The sequence below is a fragment of the Gossypium hirsutum genome, chromosome A12 (genome assembly GCF_007990345.1).
Source record: "Gossypium hirsutum isolate 1008001.06 chromosome A12, Gossypium_hirsutum_v2.1, whole genome shotgun sequence".
In the NCBI taxonomy this organism is placed as follows: domain Eukaryota; kingdom Viridiplantae; phylum Streptophyta; class Magnoliopsida; order Malvales; family Malvaceae; genus Gossypium; species Gossypium hirsutum.
Window position 1 is genome coordinate 5,906,959 of NC_053435.1, and position 26,396 is coordinate 5,933,354.

The following is a 26,396-nucleotide window of genomic DNA, read 5'->3' on the forward strand; positions in this document are numbered from 1 at the left end:
TAAAAGTAGCATGTTGTAAGTTAAAAGTGCTTAATTGCTATGGTTCATTAAACCATAGGTCCTTATGATGTTATTATGCCATTGATAAGGTTAATGGATATTAATGGCGTTATAGTTGATGAATAAATAGTTTATTAAATAAAGGTAAAATGGTTAATATTACATAAAACAAAAGCTAAAATCATTTTATTTCCTTCATCTTCCAACCGAATATCAAAGGAAAAGAAAGGGTTTTGAAGCTTTTAAATTTTCAACACTTGCATAGCTTGATTAAGCTATGATTTTTTAATCGATTTTTTTTATGATTTTTACGTTTTTGTGATTGTTGCTTTAAGTACTAACTAGCCCATGTCTCAATTTTTGAAAGTGTTGATGATTTTGTGAAATGCCATTGATAAGTGCTTGAGCTCTTGAATGTTTGATGATGGAAAATGAGTATTTGTTGATAGGTTATCTTGTTTTGTAAAGTGATTTTTAGTGAAATTGCATAAAAAAGGATTAAATTGAGAAAATGTAAAATGTTGTGGTTAAAAGTGTGAAATAAATAAAAATATGGGCTGTTATGAAGCTATAGGGAATTCGGCTAAGCATGGACCATATTAAATTTTGTGAATTTTGTATATTTATGAAATAGGGACAAAATTATAATACTATGAAACTTTAGGGGATAAAGTGTAAAAATACCCAAATATGTGTTTGTGGATTAAATTGAATGTGTTGATGAATAAAAGAGTTAATTTTGAATGTATATAGATTAAGAACGAAAGAAATCGTATTTAGATCGGGGAAAATCGAAGGTTATCGAATAGTTGATTCCGTCCGTTTATTCTGAACACGAGGTAAGTTCATATGCAAATAAATGTCTTTGAATTGAATTATATATGTTTTATTATCATTGAATTGCTACGAATGTCAAAAGATCAAATACGAGCAAGTATCGACGAAGTTACGACATCCAAAAGTCTCGTACGAACCTTAGGAATAGTATAGAATACAAATGTCATGACATTAAGTTATCGAGATGTGATTACATGTAAGACCATGTCTGGGACATTGACATTGTATTGTAATATGTGTAAAACCATGTCTAAAACATTGAATCATTATTCGATTTCGTGTAAGACACTGTCTAAGACAGAGGCGTCAACAGGGGTGTTACTCAATTTCCCCTCAAAGTTAAATATTACAGTATGGAGCTGCTTCATGAATTTTATTCCTATGCTAAGTAATTCACAATATAGAAGATTAACAACAAATGCCCTCTGTACTATTTGCGCGGATGAGGTGGAGTCCAAAGAACATATCTTCCGGGAATGTTTAGTGACAACAATTTTGGCAAGAATTAAATTGTAAGTGGCCAAACTTAATTGAAAATATGGATTTTTTTAGTTGGGTTACCTGATTGTTTGAGAATAATTCCTAGAATCAGTGCTGTATTTTTGTTTGTAGTTTATGGGCGATATGGACAACAAGAAATAGATGGGTACATGAAAGCAAAAAGATAACGATGTTAGAAACTGCAGATTTCGTAAGAAATTACTTGAGCGAATTGGATGGGCTAAAAATTGTTTTACCTGTCAAGTCGAGAGTGGAAGAGAGGTAGAAACCACCGGAGAGCCCCTTTGTGAAAATTAACTTTGATGATGCATTTAAAAAGGATGAGCACAGGTTTTGTTCTGGGATTGTTGGAAGGGACTCGTAAAGGAAGGTATTGGGGTCTAGAGTTGTTCAAAATGTGTGGGTTCCTTCAGTTTTTGCTGCAGGGACTATTGCATGTGCTCAAGGGCTTCAAATGTGGTTGGATCTAGGGGTCATGGCAGTAGAGGTCGAGAGTGATGCTTTATCAGTAATAAGAAAAAACTACAAAAGGATGAGGATGATAAATTGGAGATCAGTGCTATCATTAGAGACTATCTTTGGCTAAGTAAAGCTTTTTAGATGTGCAAGTTCTTACATGGCAAAAGGGCAGAGAATGAAGCTGCCAATCTACTAGCGACAAAGGGCTAAGAAATGGAGAACAAAAGGATGAAAAATGGAGGAGTACTTGGTTACGCCGTGGAGATGGTGGAAAGAGGTCGTCTGAGGAATGGGTAAATCTGCTAATAGGTGTTGTTCTATTTTTTGTCTTGCTGAAACTTGGGGAAGAGGAAAGAGTTTCAAAAAGAGGAAGGATTGTAGGATTTAAAAGCTGTGAGAATTTGTGAGATATTTTAACTAGTGTTATCTCAGGAGTCGTGTTTATCTTTAATGTTGCTGATGGCAACAAGTTTCTAGAACAAACTCCTATCTTTTGTTGGGTTTGGGCCGATCTTTAGGATTGGCCACTTTGTATTTTGGATTTTTTGATTTGAGCTTTGTTTTATTTTCAATAATAAAATCCAGCTAATTTTCAAAAAAACAAAAAAGAAAAGAAAAGAAGTTATAGTAGGACAAGGAAAAGTTGTAGAAATTTAATGGCATTTGTCGAAACCATTTTTTTTATTTGAAAGAAAAATGGGAATCGACTTTTTAAAACGAAAATGTAGAGTCGTCATCAATCTCTTGATTTAGGTGTGATTGGGCCACCTACTAAAACGTTTTGTTCAATTAAAGACAATTTTGGTTCACGTAAAATCAAAAATGAGTTCGGGAGTTGGTTACGTATGAGGGAGGGTGAGCACCCTCATTACGCTCAAAAATTGGTACCAAATTGATTCGATGCAATCCTTATATCAAAGTTTTTTTTAAAAAAAGATTTTTCAAAGTATGATTCTTTTTAAAATGTTTGAATAGTTCAAATTAGCGGTCAAAATTCTCCCGTTTCAAAGATATGCAGCATCATATCCAGCACGATTGGACACGATCCTTTATACCTTCAAAAATACGATTGATTCTTGACCCTCAAAAATTCGTATGTTAAAATTATAAAAGGATATCTAGATATTTAGTTCACCAAAAAATTATACCCAGCACGGTAGGGCACGATTTCCCGAATTCCCCAAATATTGAATATTGCCTTATTTCAAAATTTTTGAATAGTAAGGAAAATTGGAAATTAGCTCAAAACACATTTATTTGCCTTAAAATAGATGGAATACCTAATGTATTATAATAAAACATTTGTATAGAAAATGGTTAATGAACATGAAATAATATGCACACATATAGTACAATAAACCTCAATTAATAAATCCAACAATTATGTACAATTATTCTAAGTACAATGTGACCAAATTTTTTTTAAGCATGGATGGTGAACAATCAATACAAAAATAATATACAACAATAATTAACATGGCACAATATAAAACGATCCATAAAAATTGTACAAAATAAAATAGAATTAGAAGTCAATATAGTATAAGACATTTTCAAAATAATGATGAATTAATGAATACATAATATATATAGTATATAAGTTGACAAATTTGCACAAAGACTAGGGATATGGGATTATTGAAATAGATATTATAAAATAGAAGTTGGAACCAAATTATATGCAAAATATTTTAAACACAAATTCATTCAAAAATTGACAATGTACATGATAACTTAAATAATATATAAAATATGAGAGACTACTAAAAATACATGATGAGGTATAGTACACATAATAGATTTAAAAAAACATATATAGAAATAGATATAGTAAAAAAATAGCATGAAATTAATAATGCATATAAAATTTAGTTAGACTATCTTATATACATACCATTATACATAAAACATTTAAACGAGATACTATATAAATATTAGAATAACCTAATATAAAGAAGCAATAATTTTATAAATACAAAAATGAAGTTCTTGAATAACTTTACATATATATAAAAACATTAGATGAATCTTAAAAAAAAACTCTATTAAAATAATATATGTACAAATATACACAAAAATATTTAAATATGACGTTATACAAAATGTGTAAATAATATAATAAAAAGAATTTCAAAATAACTACACAAAAAAAAACAAAGCAAAATTATTTAAATAGATTAACATTTATAAGAATATTAAATGAATTTTAAAATGGCAAATTGCACAAATAGAAAACTCAACTAAAATATTATATATGTACATGTATATAAAAATGTTTAAATAAAATACCATTCATAATTTTAACATAATATAATATGAAGATTTTAAAATAACAATTTTTTTAAAACAAAGTAAAATTATTAATGTTATTTCAACAAAATAAAAAAATAATAAAAAAACGAATTATCTAAAATAAAAATGCATGGTGTTGATAGAAAACTAAATTAAAATGACTTTAAAGTAATAGGGATAATTTATAAATAAAACAAACTACTAATATTAAAATAAAGACCCCTGCACAACACGCGTGAATTCACAGGGACCAAATCTGATAATGTCCCCAATCCCAAAACACTGCTTTGAGATGCAGGCTAAAATGCAAAAGCACTCAAATTTTGGGAAAAATTTAAAAGAAAACAAAACAAATCAGACGCAAATGGGAGCGGATCATAATGCGGCGCAAAGGGGAAGGACCTGTTGCACAAATAACCCATTTTGAGCGCAATAGCGCGGATCCGGGTCCTTGAACGGGTTGACGTGCCGGTTACTTCCCCTGAAACGGCGTCATTTCGTTGTATGCCCAAAATTAAAAGAAAATTGAATGGCAATTAGCCATTTGTTACAAGCCGAATACCCAATTATTAAGGTTTCGACGCAGCAGCTTTCCTCTGTTAAGGCCATTTAATCACCAGTTCACCAGTAAAATTGGTGAGTGATGTAGAAGCATCCTTTATTTCCATCAAAGTCGACACTCAAAGACTGTTTTCATTGGAGAATCCGCATCTTTAACCCCGATTTCGACGGAGAAGACAAGGGATCTCATCAATGCATCCACGAAGGTAAATTTCTCGTTTCTCTTTTTTTCTTTTTGAAAAAAATACTACAAAAACAAGGTATATGCAAAAAAGAGAAAAAAATATTGAAGACGGAAGGAAAAAAAATTTAAATCACCTTCTGATTTTTGCTGATTCTTTGTATTGGATTTGCGTAATGTGTGTAAAAAATCAAGGTACAAATAATGGCTTTTTATAGCCAGATTTACAGAATAAATGAAAAATAAAAATTATATTTTCCTTCTGTCATTTAGCTGTGTATTTTGTTAACTGCTTCTTCTCGTGTATTCTATTGCAGGTGTGGAGAAACGGCCGTACGGAGAAAGCCGCTCGTGAAAGCCTTGCGTGGGAAAACCCCTGTGAAAGCTTGATTGCAGTACTAGCGTGTTCTAGAAACTTTTAGATTTCTGGTATTTTCAAACTATTGGGCCTTTTGGGCCGTTTGTGAATTGGGCTAAGGGACTTTGGGATTTTGGGTGTAGGTTTATTAGGTTTAATATTTGGGCCTTTATTTTTGGATTAAATAAGTTGTAAATAATCTTTTTGGACCAGTGGACTTTTACTATTTTTGGTTTTTTTTTATTCTTTTGTTTGTTTTATTTTAGTTTTGGTTTTTTTATGGGCCCAGACAAATTGGGCCTATTACAGCATTGTGGCAACAAGAACATTAGGAGAACTAGAGAAGAAAGATAAGAAGAATTGAAAAAAGAGAGGTGAACAATAGAGAGAAAAAATAGAAAAGGAAAATAAAATATTTAAAAGGGGGAATTAAAGAAAATAATTGTTTAGAAATTATATGTATATTTACTTATATATATATTTTATTTTTAAATTTTAAATATTTATTCCAATTTTATAATGTTTTTAAAGTTTTATATATTTGATAAGATAATTTCATGTAACATTTTTTTATTGACCAAACATGCCACATGGTGGTTTTACATTGGCCAAAGTTATCAAACAGTTTTTTTAGAGTACATTACAAAATGGATTAAAAACATAAGAAATGCATGGGTTTTTCACATTAATAATACATAAAATATAATTATGAAAATGGGGTGGAAAGCATATTATTTACGAGAACGGATCATTTTGAATAGTAAAAGGAGTTGTTGCTAATATGTCAGGTGACACTGCCTAAAAAAATAGGCTTAATATAAAATTTGGTACTTAAGCTTGACACTTTTCCTAGTTTGGTACCTAAACTCTTGGATCAAATTAAATTTAAAAAAAAACTTAGGTATTGAATTAGGAAAAAAAATGTCAAATTCAAGTACCAAATTGGGACAAAAAATTTTAGGTACCAAATTAAGAAAATATGTCAAGTTCAGATACCGAATTAGGCTAAAAAAATTAGGTACCAAATTAAGAAAAAAAAAGTCAAGTTTAAATATTAAATGGTATATTAAGCCTAAAAATAATATTTTAATAAAAATAAATAAAAAATAATAATATTTGAATTTAAAAGGGGTGTCGCGAACTGGGGACGGCGCCCTTTTTCAGTTACTTTTTACTTTTATTTTATATTTTTTAAAACAATTCTTATATTTTATTAGTTTTATATTTATATTTTATAGTTTTTATAACTTTATTTTATTTAATGAAAAATGGCTAAGTTTTTAGTTTCATTAATTCTAAATTTTTTTAATATTTTATAATTATAATTTTTGAATATTTAGAATAATGAACACATTGATAATTTATTTTTATAAAATTGACATAAAATACATTAGGGTAAATTATCTAAATAGTCACTTAAGTTTTTTAGCGAATTAGAGTTTTTGGTCACCGAAGTTTCTTTTTGTTAATTTCTTCACTCTGTTTAGGTAAATTTTCAATTCTAGTCACTCCACTATTAAAATATATTTGGTCACCAAATAGAAAGTCAATGTAACCTTCTTTTTATTAGTATAATAATAAATTTAGCTCTTAATATTTTTCACATTCTATCAAGTTGATTCTATTTAAAAAAAAATTTTATACACTTTCCCTCAACGTTTACACATTATCAACTTGATCATTACTCTAAATATCCAAAAAAAATATATAAAATATTAAAAAAGTAAAAATAAAACAACTCAACTATTTTTTTATAAATATTAAAATTTTTGATGACCAAAATAGGAACTTACTAAAAAACTTGAGTGACTATTTTGATAGTTTACCTTAATATTTTTATGTCAATTTTACCAAAATATTATCAATTTAATCACTATTCTAAATATTAAAAAATTTATAATTATAAAATATTAAAAATTTATAAAATTATGAAATTAAAAAAACTTAACTATTTTTTTATTAAATTAAATTAAATTATAAAAACTATAAAATATAAATATAAAACTAATAATATATAAAATAAAAAAAAGTAAATAGTAGTTGAAAATGGGGTGCCACTCCCTTGGTTGGCACACCCTCTTAAATTCAAATATATATTTTTTATTTTTCATTATTATTTATTATTTTTATAGGTGATGTGGCTAGGAACATCACCTATTACTATTCTAGTAAATAATTTAGTTTTCATCTCATTTTCATAATTATTTTTTCGTATTATTAATGTAAAAAAAAAACTCGAAATGCATGCTTTGGGCTAAAAACATTTTAGATACCAAATAAATAAAAAAAAGGAATATTTTAAGGTGAAGTCATAAATTAAACCAAAATAAAAACAGCTAAACTCCATAACCTTTTCCCCACTCCTTCAGTCTATTTCAAGAAAGCGGGCCAAAGCTCAAAACCTTGGTTTAACAAGTTGTATACTACTTATTGTCATCATTATTTATGCAATGTATTACATTTGTTTTTCGAAGAAGCAAGTTATAACATTTTGTTATTCCTAAAAGTTTGAATGGAATAATATAAAATCACATGTCTAGTAGAAATCATATGTTTAAAATATAAAAATGTGTTTAAAATGTCATATAATAAATAATAAATTGTATAGTTTAAAACAAATTATTAATAATAACAAATGAAATGGGTACGATATTAAAATGAAAAATAAAATTGTGAGTAAAATGAAATTTAAATATAAATTCATCATATTAAGAATGCTAAATAAATAAAACTTTTTTATCATGTGACACAAATACAGACAATAGAAATGGAAATAAGAAGAAAATTATTATTACTCAATCAAAATAATATAAGAAAATAGAAATCTAAAGTGCTACAACTCGAATAAGAGAAAGACATTTAAACAAAAATATCTCCAAAAATATCTCAACTAATTTTATTTAGAGTAGCTAACGTACTCCTATTTTATTTGCACAAATAAATGACCAAACTGTTGACTGACTCCTAATAGAAATAAATATCTTGACCAATTTAAGTAGCAGTAAGTTGCACTAAATTTCGACAGCCCCCTTTAGTGCAAACTTGTTGTCAATAACACCAAGAGCTTCATGAAAGCCTTCAAACGTTGCTTTTGCAAGTGCCTTAGTAAATATGTCTGCAACTTGTTTATTGGTTCGTACTTTTTGCAGCTCAATATCTTGAGATAACACTCTGCAACTTGTTCATCGGTTCGTACTTTTTGCAACTCAATATCTTGAGATAACACATTTTCTTGAACAAAATGGTAATGAATTTCAATGTCTTTCAAACGAGCATGAAACATTGGATTCCCAGCAAGCTTTATAGCACTCTCATTATCATAATAAATCTAAATTGGATGATTGAGAGTAGTCACCATTTCTTGAATAAGTCTCCTTAGCCACAAACATTCTTGAGTAGCCATCATAGCTGTTACATTTTCTACTTCACAACTTAGGAGAGCCACAATAGTACTACACCACGAAATCGCAGCAAAACCTATTGTAAAATAAAAACTTGTTGTAGAACACCTGTAATTCACATCACCAGCCCAATCTACATCTACAAAGCCACTCAAAGAAAATGGCTTAGATTATGCATACATTAATCCATAACTTAGAGTACCCTTGATGTAATAAAGAATCCTCTTTGTTGCAATTAAATGAATCTCACATGGTTGATCCATAAATTGAGAAATAACTCCCACGAGAAATGCAATATTAGGCATTGTGATAGTTAAATAAAATAAACTATGAACAAGTTGACGGAAAAGTGTTGCATTTTCCATAGGAGTAGTTTTTTTCTTTTAAATCATCCATGCGAAACCTTTGCAATAAATTTATGGCATATCTTTTTTGAGAGACAAAATAACCATCACATTTTTAATTTCCAGACCAAGAAAACAACCAGCTTCACCCAAACTTTTCATTTCAAAACAAACCATCAAAGCATCTTGAAGATTGTTAATTTTAGCACTATCATCACTCGTAATAACCATATCATCCATATAAAGTAAAAGCAATGTGCACATAGTGGGTGTTTTCTTAATAAAAAAACTCGGATCAGCACCTGAAGATTTAAAACCATAAAAATCGAGATATTGAGCAATCTTATCGAACCAAGCATAATGAGCTTGCTTGAAACCATATAACGCTTTTTCAAGTCGGCAAACATAATCAGGATACTCTTTAGATATAAATCCTTGTGGTTGTTCCATAAAAATATTAGGATCCAACTCTCCATAAAGGAAAGCATTTTTCACATCTAGTTGCCATAATTTCCAGCCTTTACTAGCAACTAAAGAAATGATTACTTGAACCGTTGTCATCATTGCAACATGAGTAAAAGTCTAGCCATAATCTCAGTCGTATTGTTGAGAGAACCCACGAGCAATAAGACTAGCTTTGTATCTGTCAATCATACCATCAGCCTTTTTCTTCAACCTATAAACTAACGGGTTGTTCTTGTTGAATGCTGAAATCTCTTCTACCATTTCATTTCCTATTTTGGAACTCCTTTAGCTTCATTGTACAGTTTGGGCGCATTTTCACATGACTCCTCCATGAAAAAACAAGATAAAACAAAAAAAAAAAGATTTATCTCAATTATATAATCAAATAAATGGCTCGACAACATTTTCTGTCTCGAAAGATTTTTGCTTGTGATAGTCTCACTACTTTTGATGGCCTCTATATTTTCCTTAGATTGAATACATCCCTCAATTGAAGAAATATTTCTTCCTAATAAAAATCATCAGGAAAAAGTGCAAGACTTGCTGTACCTTTGCTGCCATTTGCATAATCTTTGTGACATGACACTTCATTGAACACCACATCACGAGAAATAATAACATTTTTTGTTTCTGAATCCAGACATCTCTAACCCTTCCTATGAGTATCATAGCCAACAAAAATGCATTTCTTAGCCTTTGGGTCAAGATTAGTTCGATTTTGTTTCAATACATGAACATAATAAATAGACCCAAAAATACAAAAATAACTTAAATTGGGTTTACGATGATATAGCAGCTCAAAAGGTGATGGTTCTATCCCTGGCCATGGAGGCAGCCGATTTACGACATAATAAGCAGTTTGAAAAGATGTTGCCCATAGTTCTCTTAGAAGAATATTCGCGTGTAGCCAAGACAAACAAATTGATCTAAGATGAGTTAATTTACGCTCAACAACCCTTTTTTGTTGTGGGGTTTCTGGACAAGTCATTTAATGCTGAACTCCATGCTCTCTACAATAATCCATTATCTGTGGGTTCTACATCATTTCTTTAGTTGCTAGTAAAGGCTGCGTACGGAGAATGATAGACATCCTTGAGAAGAACATCTTCGTCATTCAAATCTCCTTTCGTCACAGGATGTAGTGAAATTATCAGCTATCACAATGACTTTCTTATGATGCAGATGAATATCCGATAAAAAGGAATCCTTCCTTGTAGCATGATGAAAACAACCAGAGTCAACAATTCATTCCTTGTTGTAGTTAAGAACATCTGCAAACACATCATCTTGGTGCACAGCAGAAGTCACATTAGTTGGTTGGTCAAGAACCTCAATGGATAAACATTGCTTCAAGTTGGTTGTTGGAACTCATTGTTGTCATGTATAACATTTTCTTCAATTTCTTGCATTTTGACTTGGCAATTTGCCTTAATATGGCCCAATTTCCCGTATCGATCACACACTACTGTCACCCGACAATCCCGTTTGAGATTTTCAAGTTTTCTGTACCTATAACAAGCTTTGGAAGATCTCTTAGACTGTTCCTCACTTCTGGACTAGTTTCTATCACTCGGTGAAGACTTCGAGTATAAATTCTTTCTCCTTTGATCTTTGACAAACAACACATCTTCTGATTTGGGAGAAAGCTTGTTATTGCTTGTCATTTGCTTTGTTAAAGCTTATTGATTAGAAAGAAGATTTTCTAATTCAATAATTGAAGGTTGATTCGCCTACCCTTGAATTAAAGAAACAAAGGGCATAAGGTCTTTTTGCATTCCACGAATATGATAGCGACGCAAACGTGCATCACTCACTGGCTCCTTCATATCCAATTCTGAAATTTCAGAACTCAAGTTCTTCACATTTAAGAACTATTCTTCAATGGACAAATTACCTTGAGTTACTACAACTAGTTCATTCTTAAGAAATTGTAACTAAGATGTATTTTTCTTAGTAAACAACTTTTGAAGAGTCTCCCACACTTTCTTTGCTGAGTTTAAATCATAAAAATAGTCAATGTATTCCTTGTTGATCGACGTCCGCAAAGCAAAAAAAGCTTTCCCATACTTGATCTTTCATTTTTGTCGTAATATGACATTCTGCGGAGTATTTGCTAGGATCGATGTTTCATCACCTTCAATAAGATCCCACAAGTCCTACCCCTGTAGAAAAGCTTTCATACATAACTTCCAGTAATTATAATTATTACCAACAAGCTTTTCTACAACAATTCTCAAAGAAGCACTTCCACTATTCATGTTGGTTGAGTAATAATATCAAACACTTGGTAATAACCTAGCTCTAATACCAATTGACACAAATACAGACAATAGAAATGGAAATAAGAAGAAAATTATTATTACTCAATCAAGATAATACAAGAAAACAGAAATCTGAAGTGCTGCAACTTGACTAAGAGTAAGACATGTATAAACAAAAATACCTCCTAAAATATCTCAACTAATTTGATTTAGAATAGTTAATGTACTCCTATTTTATTTGCAAAAATAAAGGACCAAAACTGTTAACTGAATCTAATAGAAATAAATATCTTGACCAATTCAAGTAGTAGTAAGTTGCACTAAATTTCGACATCATGGTGTTGTCATCAATTATAAGTTGGTCTTGAGTTAATTTCTGACACCTACTCAATCAACAACATTATTAATACTAAAAATTTTACCTCACACATATGTGTGTGGAAACCATATATTTAGAACATAGAAGTGTGTTTAAAAATATAATAAATAATGAAATGTATGGTTTACAACTAATTAATAATAATAAATGAAATATGTACGATATTAAAATGAAAAAAAAGAGATTAAATTGTGAGTAAAATGAATTTAAACACATAAATACATCATATTAAGTATACTAAATGAATAAAATTGTTTATTATGGTATTGTCATCAATTTTAGGTTGGTGTTGAGTTAATTTGTGACACCAAATCAATCAACAAAATTATTAACACTAGAAATTCTATCACATACATATGCATATGGAAACTATGTATTTAGAACACAGAGGGTGTGTTTAAATAACATACAATAAATAATGAAACATAAGTTTGAAACTAATTTATAATAACACATGCAATATGTACAATATTAAAATAAAAAAAATTAGATTAAATTGTGAGTAAAATAAAATTTCAACATGTAAATACATCATATTTAGAATAGTAAGCACATTAAAATTATTTATCATAGTATTGTCATTAATTTTGAGTTTATATCGAGTTAACTTGTAACACCAACTCAATTAATAACATTCTCAATATATATAATTGAAGAAGAAATAATGTGTGAATAATAGAATTAAAATGTATAAAAACTTTTAAAACAATGCTTTGGTTGAATGGCAAAGCTAAAGTTTTATCAACCTAAATATCATGGGTTCAAATTCCACAAAATGCAAATTATTTATTGGTTTTTTTAAATAGAAAGACTTTGACTTACAAATTTACCCTATAAATATGAAATTTTTCTACCCTAGAAAAATAACCCATAACACATTTAGGTATTAACTTTTACATGCTTTCAGAAAATTTTGTGTTTATGTTTTGAGGGTTCTTATTTTGGGTTTTGGGGTTTAGTTTTATCTCCATCTTTTGTACTCTTCGTTTTTGTCGTTTTAGTGAAATTATCTTTACCCATGGTTTTTTATCCTCTTTGGAAGGGTTTTTCCTCGTAAAATATTTGTGTTCGATCTTTTCAATTTCTTAGTTATTTTACTTGTTCGTTGCTTAACCGGGTTTATCCCCAACATACCCTAAAATAATATAACTTCTTTTAAATACGGAAGGATATATTCGTAATTTTTCTAACCAAGTTGGAGCTTGTTTGACTCGTGACACCATCTCAATCAAGGGTTTAAATAATAGTTTAGATATATACAATTGATGAAGATAATAAAGGGTGCAAATAAAATTAAAATGTATAAAAAATATCAAAATAAAACTTTGATTGAATGTTAAATTTAAAGTTTTCTAATGCAATTGTCATGGATTTAAACTTCATTTTATGCATATTTTTTTATTGTTTTTAATAAAAAAGACTAAATTACCCTCTAATAATATAACTTGTTTTAAATACAAGAGGACATTTTAGTAATTTACTTAATAAAGTTGGTGCTTAGTTAACTTGTGACATAAACTCAATCAGGGGTTCAAATAATAGTGAGTATAGATAGATATACAATTGATAGGGGTAAAGTGTGCATAATAAAATTAAAATATATAAACAATATAAAAATAAATATTAACTGAGTGGTAAATTTAAGGTTTTTTTAATGCAGTTAGCATGGATTCAAATCACATCTTATGCACATATCTTTTATAAATATTAAAATACCCTCAAATAATATAACTTATTTTAAATGCGAAAAGATACTTTAGTAATTTTGCTAACCTAATTGATGCTAGGTTGATTTGTCACACCAACTCAGTTATGGGATTAAATAATAGTATATATAAAATGTGCAAAAAATATTAAAATAAAGCTTTGGTTGAGCAATAAATTTAAGGTTTTTCTAATGCAATTGGTATGAATTCATATCTCATCAAATGTATATTTTATTATTATTATTTTAAATTAAAAGATTAAAATAGCCTCAAATAATATAATTTATTTTAAATATGAAATGATATTTTAGTAATTTCTCTAACCAAGTTGGTGTCGGGTTGACTCGTGACACCAACTCACCCAGGCATTTAAATAATAATATAGATATATAGATTTGATGATGTAATAAAGTGTGAATAGTAAAATTAAAATGTTTACAAAGTTATCAAAATAAAATTGTGGTTGAATGGTAACTTTAATATTTTCTAATACAATTGGCATGGATTTAAATATCATCATACGCATATTTTTATTTTTTGTAAAAATAAAAAGATTAAATTACTGTTTAATAATATAACTTATTTTAAATACGAGAAGATATTTTAATAATCTACCTAATCAAATTAGTGCTTGGTTGACTCATAATATCAATTCAGTCAAGGGTTTAAATAATAATATAAATAAAAATACAATTGATGAAGGTCATAAAACTGTGTATAATAAAATTATAATGTATAATAATATCAAAATAAAGTTTTAATTGAGTGGTAAATTTAAGATTTTTCTAATGTAATTGGCATGAATTCAAATCCTATCGTATTTTTTTATTGTTTTTCAATAAAATAACTTATTTTAAATATGAAAGGATATTTTAGTAATTTTTCTAATCGAGTTGGTGCCTGGTTGGCTCATGACACAAACAACTCGGTCAGGAGTTTAAATAATAGTATATATAAAATATGTAATAAAATATTAAAGTAAAGTTTTGGTTAAGTGATAAATTATTAAGGCTTTCCTAGTGCAATTGATGACATGAATTCAAATATCATATGTATATTTTTATTCTTTTTAAATAAAAAGCTAAAGTACCCTTGAATAACTTAATTTATTTTAAATATAAAAGGACATTTTAGAAATTTTCCTAACCAAGTTGGTGCTCCGTTGACTCGTGACACCAACTCGGTCAGGGGTTTAAATAATAGTATAGATATATAAATTTGATGGAGGTAATAAGGTGTGCGTGATAGAATTAAAATATATTAAAATATATTAAAATTAAACTTTAGTTGAATGATAAATTAAGGGTTTTTTTAATGTAATTAGCATAGATTCAAAATTACATCATATGCATATTTTTTAAATAAACAGATTAAAATATCCTCTAATAATATAACTTATTTTGAATATGAAGGATATTTTAGTAATTTTCTTAACTAAGTTGATGCCAAATTGACTTATGACACCAATTCAATCAGAGATTTAAATAATATATATTTGATGTCAATATATATATATATTAGTAGTGGTTTTGTATACATTAGGCTTTCCTATGATATTCAATTTTCTTATTAAAATTATATTGTAAGTTATTGAATAATTTTTTTATTATACTAATAACCACAATTTTATTTTAAATGTAGAATCGTAAATATTGCCCTTCAATGTTTATATTTTTTTGTCAATTTGAATTTTATTTTATTTAGTTAAATTTGACGATTAATCTTTCAAAAAGAGTCAAATCACTTTTCTTTAAGGGATAAATCTCAAAATTATACATAAGCTTTGATTCAATATGCAATTTGATACATGAATTTTGATTTGCTGCAATTATACGCATAAAACTTTGATTGTGGTTCAAATGTATACATCAAACTTAATTTCGATTCAATCATACACATTTAAAGAAATAAATATATCAATTTACTTTTATATTAGATAAATATAATTATACGTGTATGTAATATATAAACATAAAATGATGTTATATCAATAATTGTGTTAATAATTTGTGAGATTTGGATCAACTCAAAAGCTTATGTATAAAATTGCACAGTATTAAAGTTCATGTATAAAATTACATATTAGACCAAAATTCATGTATGTTTTTGAGATTTATCCCTTCTTTAATAGAAATATTGACTAAAATATTAATTTATTAATGATGTTGGCGTGACAACTTGCGTGATAGTCCACATGTACTTTGTGCTGACATGATATTATTTGTCTTATATGTCACGTCAACAAATAATGTAAAAATTATAAGAACTTTCAAAAAATTTTAAAAATTCAAAAAAAGTAATAAATAAATAGCATAAAGTACACGTGGCTTGCCATATTTAAAAATTTAACATTTTAGACTATATTTCTGTTAAATTATATTATAGATATAGTTTTTTGTTTTTTTTAATAATTATAGAGATTCGATGATATACTTGCTAAACTGTTGGATAAAAATTGCTTAAAACCATTCAGTTACATAAAATTTTACATTAATTTTAGGGAAGGAAATAGGGCAGGATGGGGCGGATTTTTGTTCGTTTTGATCCCTACATGAAGCTTGATTAATCCACCCTGACCCTGCCTCGATCTCGGTTCTTAAGAAAAAAATCTGGTCCAAACCTAAAATTTAATAGTAGACCCAATTCAGCCCTAACCCAACCGAACCTGAATTTAATTTAATTATTTTATTTTTTTTATTTTTAAGCAAATAAAATTAAATTTTTTGATATAAACTTAGAACTTAATAAATATTATTTATATATTTATTTATTGAAAGTAAAAACTTAATATATGTATATATAATAAGGGCATTTTTATAAATATCTCAAGGCGAGGCAGAGTGGATTTACCTTAAACCCAACCCGACACAACTACTTTTCTAATTAGACCCACCCCGAACTTGGTTTTCTAAAAAAAATAAAATATGGCCCCAACGAATTGGGTCGAGTCGAAACTCGTCAGATTTGGGTTTTTTTTGGTCATCCCTAATTATTTTTCTAGTTATTTGTTATTTTATTTATATTTATAGTAATTTATCATAATAATTATTAAATATTTAAATAAAATTTAACTTGATGATAATTAGTTTGCAATTTGAACATTTATTACAATTTTTTAAAAATAATTAAATTTTAATATTTTTTACCATTTTTTATAATTCTTAATTATTTTTAAATAATTTTTTATAATTATTTGAAAAATTACATCATTTGTCTCGGTTCACCTTAAATGTGATTTTTTAAATCCTTATAATAAATTTATTTATTTTTGGAAATTTTTTTATTTTTAAAAAATTTGTTGATGTGATAAAATAATATGTCAATATGAGGGACACTACCTACTTGCCAGGTAAAAATAGACAAAATTTTTAGTATAGAATATGAAAATTTTATTAATAAATTGCTTGAAACAGAAGTGATAATTTGAATGCAATGATTACTAAAAGCGTGTGAAGATGGATAGAAAGCCTGAGATTTAGATTTGTTTAAGCAAATGTCTCCACTAATCATTTTTAAATGACAAAACGATGAAACCATGTTCCACATTCCAATCATATATTTTCCTATTCCAATCTTAAACTCATTATTTTAATCAAATACAGCAAATTCATTTTGGTAATGTTGAGCGAAATACTCGACTTTACATATAAAAAATTGAATATTATTGGGAAGGTATGTATGAATATTTTGACTACTCATTTAGTCAACGAAACCACAAATATGAAGCTCACTGTCATCATTCTGTCAAAAAACTCATATTTCATTACATTCACCGCGTTACAGTCATATCATCCTTCCAAACTTATATTGCGTTACCAGCCGTCGGATCTTCCTTAAGGTGGAAATGGCGTGTATGTCTATTGCACAAATCGCGTCCCACAGCTCAATCATATCTATCAATTCAAGCCCCTCACGCTACACTCTTTCCTCGTGATTTCCTGCTTTCGTTTCCATACACAAGTATCCTACGTGTCCATTCCTTATTGGACAGCTCACTCCTACTCTACTGGACACTTTGCACCACTATAAAAACATGAATGAACAAATTCTCCAACACAACTACAAATCATCCCATCCCATTCCATTCATTTCTTCTTCTGTGTTTCTTTGGGTTAATTCTTTTATTCATTATTTGCTGTTCGCCACCTTGGAACTTGTAACCTTCTTGTTGTGCAATTAAATCTTATTCACAGTCAGAGACATCACATAATGATGTGTAAAGGATGGAGCTTTTGGCAAGGATATGTTGTCCTGTTTGCTCTTGCTGTTGTTGTTAAGGCTGAGAGTCCTTACAGGTTCTTCGACTGGAATGTTACTTACGGTGATATTTTCCCACTTGGGGTTCGCCAGCAGGTTTGTTATGCTGCAGCTATAAGTTATTCATCCATTAGTTTCCTTGTTTCAATATGCTGAAAGGGACGTTTTTTCAGGGAATTCTCATTAATGGACAATTTCCAGGGCCTGATATCTATTCTGTTACCAATGACAATCTCATTATTAACGTCCAGAACAACCTGGATGAACCTTTTCTTCTATCATGGTATGTAATTTACCAAATGAACATCATTCATATGTTGGAAACATTCTTTGTTTGTATCTGAGTTTGGGTTTTAATTATATGAAACAGGAATGGGTTGCAACAAAGGAGAAACTCGTACGAGGATGGAGTGTATGGAACTACATGCCCCATTCCACCAGGCAAGAATTTCACTTACATTTTACAAGTGAAAGATCAAATCGGTAGCTTTTTCTATTTCCCTTCTCTTGCTTTCCACAAAGCGGCTGGCGGCTTTGGAGGCATCAGGGTCCTCAGTAGGCCCAGAATCCCAGTCCCTTTCACTGACCCTGCTGGCGATTTCACCCTTCTTATTGGCGACTGGTTCAAAAATGACCACAGGGTAATTACAACATAAACTTACCATCTCATGAAAACAACTTTCATTGTTTTCATATATATTGTTCTAAATCAAAGTAATTTTATTGCAGCAATTGAAAGCTATGCTAGATGGTGGTCATAAGCTTCCCTTCCCTGATGGTATTCTAATCAATGGTCATGGGCCTAATGGTGCTTCTTTCACAGTTGAACAAGGTGGTGCACTTTTCCCTGCACATTTGAAAAGTTTCGATTTGCTTTTTTGCATTGAAAAGATGATGAACAACAATTTGTGTTTTATATTCTTGACAGGCAAAACTTACAGGTTTAGGATATCAAATGTTGGGCTTCAAAATTCATTGAATTTCCGCATTCAGGGTCACAAAATGAAGCTGGTGGAAGTAGAGGGGACCCACACTGTTCAGACCATCTATGAATCACTTGATGTCCACGTGGGTCAGTCCTATTCTGTGCTTGTTACTATGGATCAAGCTGCCCAGGATTTCTACATCGTGGCCTCAACTCGTTTCACTGACAACATCCTTTCCACCACTGCCACCCTTCATTACAGTAACTCCAACAAGGCAGTGTCTGGCCCTATTCCTGCTGGACCAACCGACCAAATCGATTGGTCTCTTAACCAGGCTCGATCCATCAGGTAAAAACTTCATTTCATACATATTTGAACCCCCCTCCCCCCTCTTTTTTTGATGATCTTAATCTTATAGTTTTCCGTTTCGGTGCATTTCAGGACCAACCTGACCGCAAGTGGACCAAGGCCGAATCCGCAGGGTTCATACCACTATGGTCTCATTAACATTACTAGAACAATCAAGCTAGTGAGCTCAGCTGCTCAAGTCAATGGGAAGCAAAGATACGCTGTTAACAGTGTGTCTTTTGTTCCAACTGATACCCCTTTGAAGCTAGCCGATTACTTCAAGATTGGAGGTGTTTTTCGAGTTGGAAGCATCCCAGATAACCCAACCCGTCAAAACATGTACCTTGACACATCGGTTATGGGTGCTGATTATCGAGCTTTTGTGGAAATTGTGTTTGAGAACCATGAAAACATTGTCCAGACATGGCATATTGATGGATATGCCTTTTGGGTTGTTGGGTAAGAACTTGAATACTAGTCAAAATCCTATGTTTCTCTTATGCAAATCCCATGTTTTTTTTTTCACTCAACTTAACGTTATTTGTCAATGGCAGCATGAATGGAGGAGTGTGGACTCCAGACAGTCGTGAAGAATACAATTTAAGAGATGCGGTTTCACGATCCACCACACAGGTTAGAAACTTGATAGATTATTACGTTTTTACTCAACCATTTCCATCACATTTCAGGAAACTAAAAGAATTGGTGTTTGTTTGCAGGTATATCCTAAATCATGGACTGCTATTTACATGGCTCTTGATAATGTTGGAATGTGGAATGTGAGAAGTGAGTTTTGGGCAAGGCAATATCTTGGGCAGCAATTTTACTTGAGAGTTTATACACCTGTGAACTCACTCAGGGATGAATATCTCATTCCAAAGAATGCTTTGCTTTGTGGCAGAGCCCAAGGAAGAAGCACAAGGCCTCTTTGAAACATTTCCAGTAGCCGAAATTGTTGAGAATCAACCATTAGTCAATTATAAAATATGCCTCAATTCTTTTCATTTTTTGTTTCACCAGAATCTGTATTTGGTTTTGTATCTAAAGAAATGAAAATAATTGTATTAAATTAGAACATTCTTTTTGCTGAGGAAATAATACAAGGCTCAATTTCTGTGATAAATAAGCAGTGTATTTGCAGACACTATTGAGAAACATCAAATGTTAGCATAAACAACTCTGCATCAAAATATAGAGACAAATGAAATTTATGCTTATTTTTTTCATAAGAAAAGCCAAATAGCTCAATGATGAGAAAGATGGATTGAAGAAAAGGTCAATCCGGCCATGGAATCTTACATTCCACCCAATGGCACAATACAAGGAGTAAGTACAAGAAAAACCCGTCCTACATTGCATTTTAACTCTTTTACTAAAAAAAATAGATAAATTAGACCCAACGGTCCATGTCCTCCGAAGTTTAATTTTTTTTCATTTTAGTTTTTTATAAATATACTATGGCTCTTCCAAAAATGTAAGTAAGCCCTTCTAATATTTTTATAGTATTTTAAAAAATATTAAAAAAGTTATTCTTGATAAAAACAAAGGGAAAATCTTCTTCAAGAAGTTAAATCACTCATGATGACTTTTGAATGATATTTTTTGTTAAATAATAATTTAATATTTATTTAATATTTTACTCAAAATAATAATATTTTATAAGTAATATAATAATATATAGAAATATATATATATATATAAAGAAAAGAAAAGATGAACAGACTTTTATCATTTTTCTTCCTCATATTGGTGCTTAGCAAGAAAAGAAGAAAAAAAATTTAGCTTGGCCCCCTAATATTAACATCCTGACTTTCTCATTGATTAGACTCTCTATGAGTTAAATGTTTGAGCAAAATTTTGTTTATAATTTTTATGATATTTTTAATCATTTTTAAATTTTAAAAGGGTTCAATTTTTTTTTAGTTTGTTATTAATGTCTTTTTGATCCTTTAGCCTTAGTTTAAAAATTTTCTAATTTACTTCTAATTAAAAAGTAAATATTAAATTGAATAAATGTATAAAGTTTGAGGGCTATGCCTTACATGCAATTTTAACGGTAATACTATTTTGCTCAGTCATCTAATATAGAGAGACTAATTTACCCAGGACAATGCAATCCAAGATATAGTATGAAGAGTTTATGGTACTTTTACCCACAATACAATAATATAAATATATAATGTCCTAGTTTTGACTACCTTGACGGTATTTCTTATGACTAGTTTGCATATAACGTGGTAAAATGAAGGTTATATTACCAAAATATAGAGAAAACGGTCCTCGATTTCCCATGGAAAAAAGGTTTGTGTTTGTAGTATTCTCATTGGTCATAGGTGTTGTTCAATCAGTAAATGCAGAGGTGCCAGCCATCTTCGTGCTAGGAGACTCCACATCTGATGTTGGAATCAACAATTATTTGCCTCAAAGTACCATAAAAGCTAACTTCCCACACCATGGGATCGATTTCCCTTTTGCCATACCAACTGGCAGGTTCAGCAATGGCTTCAATACTGCTGATTTTCTTGGTTAGTATACCATTTACTACTACTCAGTCCTTCCCTGTTATAGATATGCTTTAACATGTGATCATTCATCATTACATTAACTCCGCTTTGTCTTGTCTGATGGTTTCATTGTCAGCTAAACTATTTGGTTTCAAGAAAAGCCCACCACCATTTTTTTCTCAAAACGTAAAATTTTCGATTAAGATACGTAAGTTCAGAGGTATAAACTTCTCATCCGCAGGATGTGGCCTTCTTGGCTCGACCGGACAAACAACAGTAAGTCCTCTTAATTTCTGCAAAGCATGAACTAACATTGGTTGCTCAATATTTCTTGTCAATTAACATTTCCTATATTGATTCCATAGCCTCTGCAAAAGAATGTTATCACAATGGAGGAACAGTTGTTCCAATTCTCTACAGTTCACAATGATCTCTTGACTTTCAAAGGTCCATTAGAAACCGAGAAGTTTCTCTCCAAGTCTCTGTTCTTCATCAGCATTGGTAGCAATGACATTATGAATAATTACTATTCAAGCAACCCGATACCAAAAGAATACTTCATACCCAAATTAGGACTCGTATATGAGAAACATTTGAGGGTGAGAGTTCATTCTTTCTTCTTGTTTGAATTATCATCACCATCACTTAAGAGATCCTAAGGTATAATCACAAAAATGTATCTTACCTGGATTCTTCATTTCCCCAAACTTAACCACGTCTAACACATATATGAGTATGATATGTGAAAAGCATCGAAAATTTGAGTATATGCAGGAAACGTACCTGAAGTCCGAGTAACATAGCTTAAAATGAACAACTATGTCATGCTTAACAAGAAATAATATTTGTCCATGCAGAACCTAATTAGTCTCGGGGCAAGGAAGTTTGGCATAGTAAGTGTTCCAGCACTTGGGTGTTGCCCATCTCAAAGGATTTATCAAGCTAACGGTGAATGTTTGGAGGAGTTGAACAACCAAGCAAGGGCTTTCTTTTCAACAATGGAGCTCCTTTTGGGCAACCTCCGTTTAGAATTCAAGGACATAAAGTATTCTCTTGGAAATATGGTTGATATGACACTGAATGTCATCGATAACGCTCTAGCATTCAGTAAGCTTTTCTCAGTCGAATGATACTATTAATAGACGGTGTAAACATGATCTAATGATCTTCATTTTAACTTTCATTTGTTTTCCCAGATTTTAAATTTGTGAAAACCGCATGTTGTGGAAGCGGCACATTGAATGCACAAGGCTCTTGTTCTCCCATATCTGATCTTTGCTCAAATCGCAATGAATACTTGTTCTGGGATTCGTTCCACCCGACACAAACTGCTTCAAAGTTGGCAGCTTTTACACTCTACGGTGGTGAACCAAGATTCGTATCCCCTATCAATTTTTCCCAGCTGCCAGATGCTTAACACATAGAGTGCCTTAAAAATTAATGAACCATATAAAAATTTATCTGCTTGTAGCAGAACAGTAAGAGATTGGTTTGCTTGCATTTTGCCAAAACAAGAATCTAGTATCTAGAAAATAGGCAGGTTGCCAATGTAATCTTATAACCAGGATTTCCAACTGGAATTTATGGATATAAAGAAACAGATTCTAAGGAATAAAAGATGTTACAGCACAAAGCTGGAAGCCAGAATAGATAGCAAAATAGAATAGGTTTTACATTGCTGCATATATGATGTCATAGACATGGGCGAGAAAGCTGTAGAAAATTAGCTCATTCTGGCCTATAATTGATATATATTTACAGGCCGCATAGGTTAGAAGAGATCAAATTTGGTTGGATGGTCATCTATTTTGCATGAGCAGATCCAGTTTAGTTCGGAAAAAGATAGGAAATTTTTATGACTTATCTAGGTATTGTCCAATGCCATGGTTCCAACACTTGATAACCCGTATCGTCTCAACATATCTGTTTCACCTATGGAACCAAGTCCATTTAGGAGTTGATCTTTCTCCCTTTGCATCTCTAGCCAGTACTCTGAGTCCTCAAATAACCTTAGTATCTGTCCAAACAAAGCAAATAACATGATCCTCATTGATCGGTACAGCTCTATATTAATTGATTATGGTAGAATTCAAAGATGATAGACGATGACCGAAGTGATTGAAAAGCAAAATTTATCTAAAAATAAAAAAAGAAATTTCACCATCTTCATTGTTGGCCTTTGGGAAGATGAATGCATGAGGCAGAGGCGTGCTATAAACATCATTACTTCCATCTCTTCCTTCTTGTAATTTTGGTTCAAGAAAGGATCAACTAGATGCTCACATAGGCCAAACCGTAGTAAAGATCTTGCCTGAAAGATAGTTACACCGTAAAACTTAAAGCTTTTAGACATAAAAACTTGATTTATGGTATAACATGTCAATATATTACCCAAAGCACCTAGCTTTCATGGTTTCTCTGGTTGCTTTGAATAGCGTCTTTCCCTGTAATAAGTTCCAGTAGCACAACCCCATAGGAATAAACATCTATCTTTTCATCAATCTTTCCACACACCATGTATTCTGGTGCCAAGTATCCAAATGTCCTAACAATGTCAATTGGCTTTGTGTTTGCCGAGACTTGATAAGATTGATTATGCACTACAGCTGCTCCAAAACCCGAGAGCTACAAAAGATATCCGGCATAAGTTGCGAGTAGGGAAAGTTATTTCGCTTTATAAAATGCATCTTGAAACAGATGCATATATCTCAGCATACACTTCAGATTTAAGGTTCTATTGTTGGCTGTATTAAGAGTAGAAGCCGAATTGAAAGAGAAACTGTCTATTAAGCATCAAAGACATTTGAACATGGGTGTATACTTACTTGCGGTTGCCAATTATCAGAGAGAAGAATGTTAGATGGATTCACATTTCTATGAATGATGGGAGGGTCACAAGAATGGTGAAGGTAGTCCAGGGCCTTGGCTACACCAATTGCAATAGTCATCCTCTCAGCCCACTTGAGTTGTTTTAAACATTGTTTCAAGCTTCCATTTAGAAGATTATAAACAATTGCATGCAATTCTTTGCTATCACAGTACCCAATTATCTCAACTATGTTCTCATGATTTATGCTGGATAATGTCTCTACTTCTCGAAGAAGATCCTTTGCAGACCAACGTGTGGTTTTGAGTACTTTCACAGCTGCAGCATGACCGTCCTCGAGATTAGCTTGATACACCATAGCATTTCCTCCCTTCCCAATCACCATGGTGGGGCTGAAATTATCCGTGGCAACACTGAGCTCTTCCAGTCTAAACCGTCTGCAGGACCACACTGCTTCTTGGGATGCCACTCTGCAAAACCTCCTCGTCACATTCACATTTTTCTTCAGATTCTGCTGGCCTCCACCACTGGTTTGCCATGTGGATGACGATGATGCAGAAGAAGATGGCATAGTGAATGACTTTTTAAACTGATGTTCAGGAACTTTCTTCTTGAGAATGTAATGTCCTTCGCTATCAATTCGACACGTTGACGGTGATGCTGAAGACAATGGTACCGTCAACGACTTTTGTAACTGACGGGAGCTTGTCGATTGATCAACCACAGAGTTTGCCTGGGAAGATGATAAACAAGGTTGAAAAGGTACACCTGCAGAACCTTGCTGGGAAGTTCCCTGCTGTCGGATTACAATTCTCCCAGCACCGTCCATCACCAAAAGGGTGCATGTGGGAGGCAAACTTTTAAGACAAGTGCTTACAGCCAAATCCTTTGGCCTACAGAAAACAAAAACCATGGAAATATCAGATAGAAACACATGGAAATTCATTAAACATTAAACAGTCTTCTCATTACCCTGAAATGTTGCATCCAATTGCAAGGATTGTAGCATAATGTTCTCGAACTTGATGAGATAACACCGAGATGTAGGAGTTTCCAGTACAGATTTTAACAAGAAAATCAACCTGCATCGGCAAATAGATAAATAAAAGTCCAGTTCCGTAATGTGATTATCTTAAATCATACTTTTACCTGTTTGGATTTACAGAGATCTTCATGGATGTGGAAAGTGTTGGGATCGAAAGCATCATTCATTTGTTGGACATGTACGGCTAAAACATTGTCACCCGGCTTGACAAGCAGGCAGAGTAACTGGAGCAGCATTTCTCGGCTGCAGTTATCAGATTTTAGACCAACTATTATGGTTTTGTTCTTCACTGTCTTGCCACTCAGATAAGACATAATTCTGCAATTGATCTTTGCATTTCCACCCATGATTCAGATTATATCTAACAAGCTTCAGCCACCATTCCATTTCATAACGAGGTCCTTTATTTTTATTTTTTTCAGATTTTAGGGTTTTGGAATTTGATGTTTGATTGGGGAGGACAAGGACAGAGCTTTAAATCAATTAGTGGGCAGTGGTATGTGTACACATTCTCCCAATTGGCAAAGCAGTTACTTCAGTTTGGTGAAGTGGTTACAACAAGATATCAAGTGCCCACGCTTAAGCTCCTAACTAGCCTCAATTCAACTCAAAAAAAGAACAACCCTCCAATTAATATTTTACAACTTCAATATCCCTAAATCCAAAGGCTTAATGTGTACTTCAGGGGACTAAAGTATACAAATTCTTAAAAATCATTAAAAATTGTAAATAATATATATATCC

The 26,396-nt window shown here is 31.1% G+C and overlaps 4 protein-coding genes and 2 long non-coding RNA genes across 7 annotated transcripts; 4 read left to right on the forward strand and 2 right to left on the reverse strand.

Moving 5' to 3' along the window:
* Positions 1-1,088: 1,088 nt before the first annotated feature.
* Positions 1,089-3,825, reverse strand: LOC107932288 (uncharacterized). The gene is made up of 2 exons (XR_001693360.2): positions 1,575-3,825; positions 1,089-1,431 (listed from the first exon to the last, which is right to left on the reverse strand). It is a non-coding gene; the product is annotated as an uncharacterized lncRNA (long non-coding RNA).
* Positions 3,826-4,593: 768 nt separating this feature from the next.
* Positions 4,594-5,432, forward strand: LOC107939530 (uncharacterized). Its single transcript, XR_001695141.2, has 2 exons — positions 4,594-4,856; positions 5,149-5,432. It is a non-coding gene; the product is annotated as an uncharacterized lncRNA (long non-coding RNA).
* Positions 5,433-17,585: 12,153 nt separating this feature from the next.
* LOC107932294 (L-ascorbate oxidase homolog) lies at positions 17,586-20,399 on the forward strand. Its single transcript, XM_041084279.1, has 8 exons — positions 17,586-18,098; positions 18,176-18,285; positions 18,373-18,643; positions 18,732-18,834; positions 18,931-19,276; positions 19,370-19,735; positions 19,831-19,909; positions 19,996-20,399. Exons 1-8 carry the CDS (start codon positions 17,955-17,957, stop codon positions 20,206-20,208), a joined length of 1,632 nt encoding a protein of 543 aa, XP_040940213.1. The 5' UTR covers positions 17,586-17,954; the 3' UTR covers positions 20,209-20,399.
* Positions 20,400-21,566: 1,167 nt separating this feature from the next.
* LOC107921325 (GDSL esterase/lipase At5g55050-like) lies at positions 21,567-22,439 on the forward strand. Its single transcript, XM_016851202.2, has 3 exons — positions 21,567-21,801; positions 21,917-22,056; positions 22,146-22,439. The coding sequence occupies exons 1-3, from the start codon at positions 21,567-21,569 to the stop codon at positions 22,437-22,439; spliced, it is 669 nt and encodes a 222-aa protein (XP_016706691.2).
* Positions 22,151-23,199, forward strand: LOC107921332 (GDSL esterase/lipase At4g28780-like). Its single transcript, XM_016851209.2, has 2 exons — positions 22,151-22,887; positions 22,977-23,199. Exons 1-2 carry the CDS (start codon positions 22,632-22,634, stop codon positions 23,195-23,197), a joined length of 477 nt encoding a protein of 158 aa, XP_016706698.1. The 5' UTR covers positions 22,151-22,631; the 3' UTR covers positions 23,198-23,199.
* Positions 23,200-23,302: 103 nt separating this feature from the next.
* Positions 23,303-26,396, reverse strand: LOC107921341 (receptor-like cytosolic serine/threonine-protein kinase RBK1). Of its 2 annotated transcripts, none has more exons than XM_041084281.1 (6): positions 25,757-26,396; positions 25,580-25,689; positions 24,606-25,500; positions 24,181-24,405; positions 23,942-24,091; positions 23,303-23,797 (listed from the first exon to the last, which is right to left on the reverse strand). In XM_041084281.1, exons 1-4 carry the CDS (start codon positions 25,997-25,999, stop codon positions 24,181-24,183), a joined length of 1,473 nt encoding a protein of 490 aa, XP_040940215.1. In that variant the 5' UTR covers positions 26,000-26,396; the 3' UTR covers positions 23,303-23,797; positions 23,942-24,091. The 2 variants fall into 2 exon arrangements, with proteins under 2 accessions (XP_040940215.1, XP_040940214.1); XM_041084280.1 differs by having other exon boundaries at positions 24,172-24,405; positions 25,757-26,387.

Excerpts from the sequence above, each read along its gene's own strand:
- LOC107921332 (XM_016851209.2), top strand. The coding sequence starts at position 22,632 with ATGCAGAACCTAATTAGTCTCGGGGCAAGGAAGTTTGGCATAGTAAGT. Across the intron at positions 22,888-22,976 it reads CGATAACGCTCTAGCATTCA|ATTTTAAATTTGTGAAAACC; the intron begins GTAAGCTTTTCT and ends TTGTTTTCCCAG.
- LOC107921325 (XM_016851202.2), top strand. The coding sequence starts at position 21,567 with ATGGAAAAAAGGTTTGTGTTTGTAGTATTCTCATTGGTCATAGGTGTT. Across the intron at positions 21,802-21,916 it reads CAATACTGCTGATTTTCTTG|CTAAACTATTTGGTTTCAAG; the intron begins GTTAGTATACCA and ends TTTCATTGTCAG. Across the intron at positions 22,057-22,145 it reads GCTCGACCGGACAAACAACA|CCTCTGCAAAAGAATGTTAT; the intron begins GTAAGTCCTCTT and ends TTGATTCCATAG.
- LOC107932294 (XM_041084279.1), top strand. The coding sequence starts at position 17,955 with ATGATGTGTAAAGGATGGAGCTTTTGGCAAGGATATGTTGTCCTGTTT. Across the intron at positions 18,644-18,731 it reads GGTTCAAAAATGACCACAGG|CAATTGAAAGCTATGCTAGA; the intron begins GTAATTACAACA and ends ATTTTATTGCAG. Across the intron at positions 19,277-19,369 it reads AACCAGGCTCGATCCATCAG|GACCAACCTGACCGCAAGTG; the intron begins GTAAAAACTTCA and ends GGTGCATTTCAG.
- LOC107921341 (XM_041084281.1), bottom strand. The coding sequence starts at position 25,999 with ATGGGTGGAAATGCAAAGATCAATTGCAGAATTATGTCTTATCTGAGT. Across the intron at positions 25,690-25,756 it reads ATCTCTGTAAATCCAAACAG|GTTGATTTTCTTGTTAAAAT; the intron begins GTAAAAGTATGA and ends TTGCCGATGCAG. Across the intron at positions 24,406-24,605 it reads CTGATAATTGGCAACCGCAA|CTCTCGGGTTTTGGAGCAGC; the intron begins GTAAGTATACAC and ends TATCTTTTGTAG.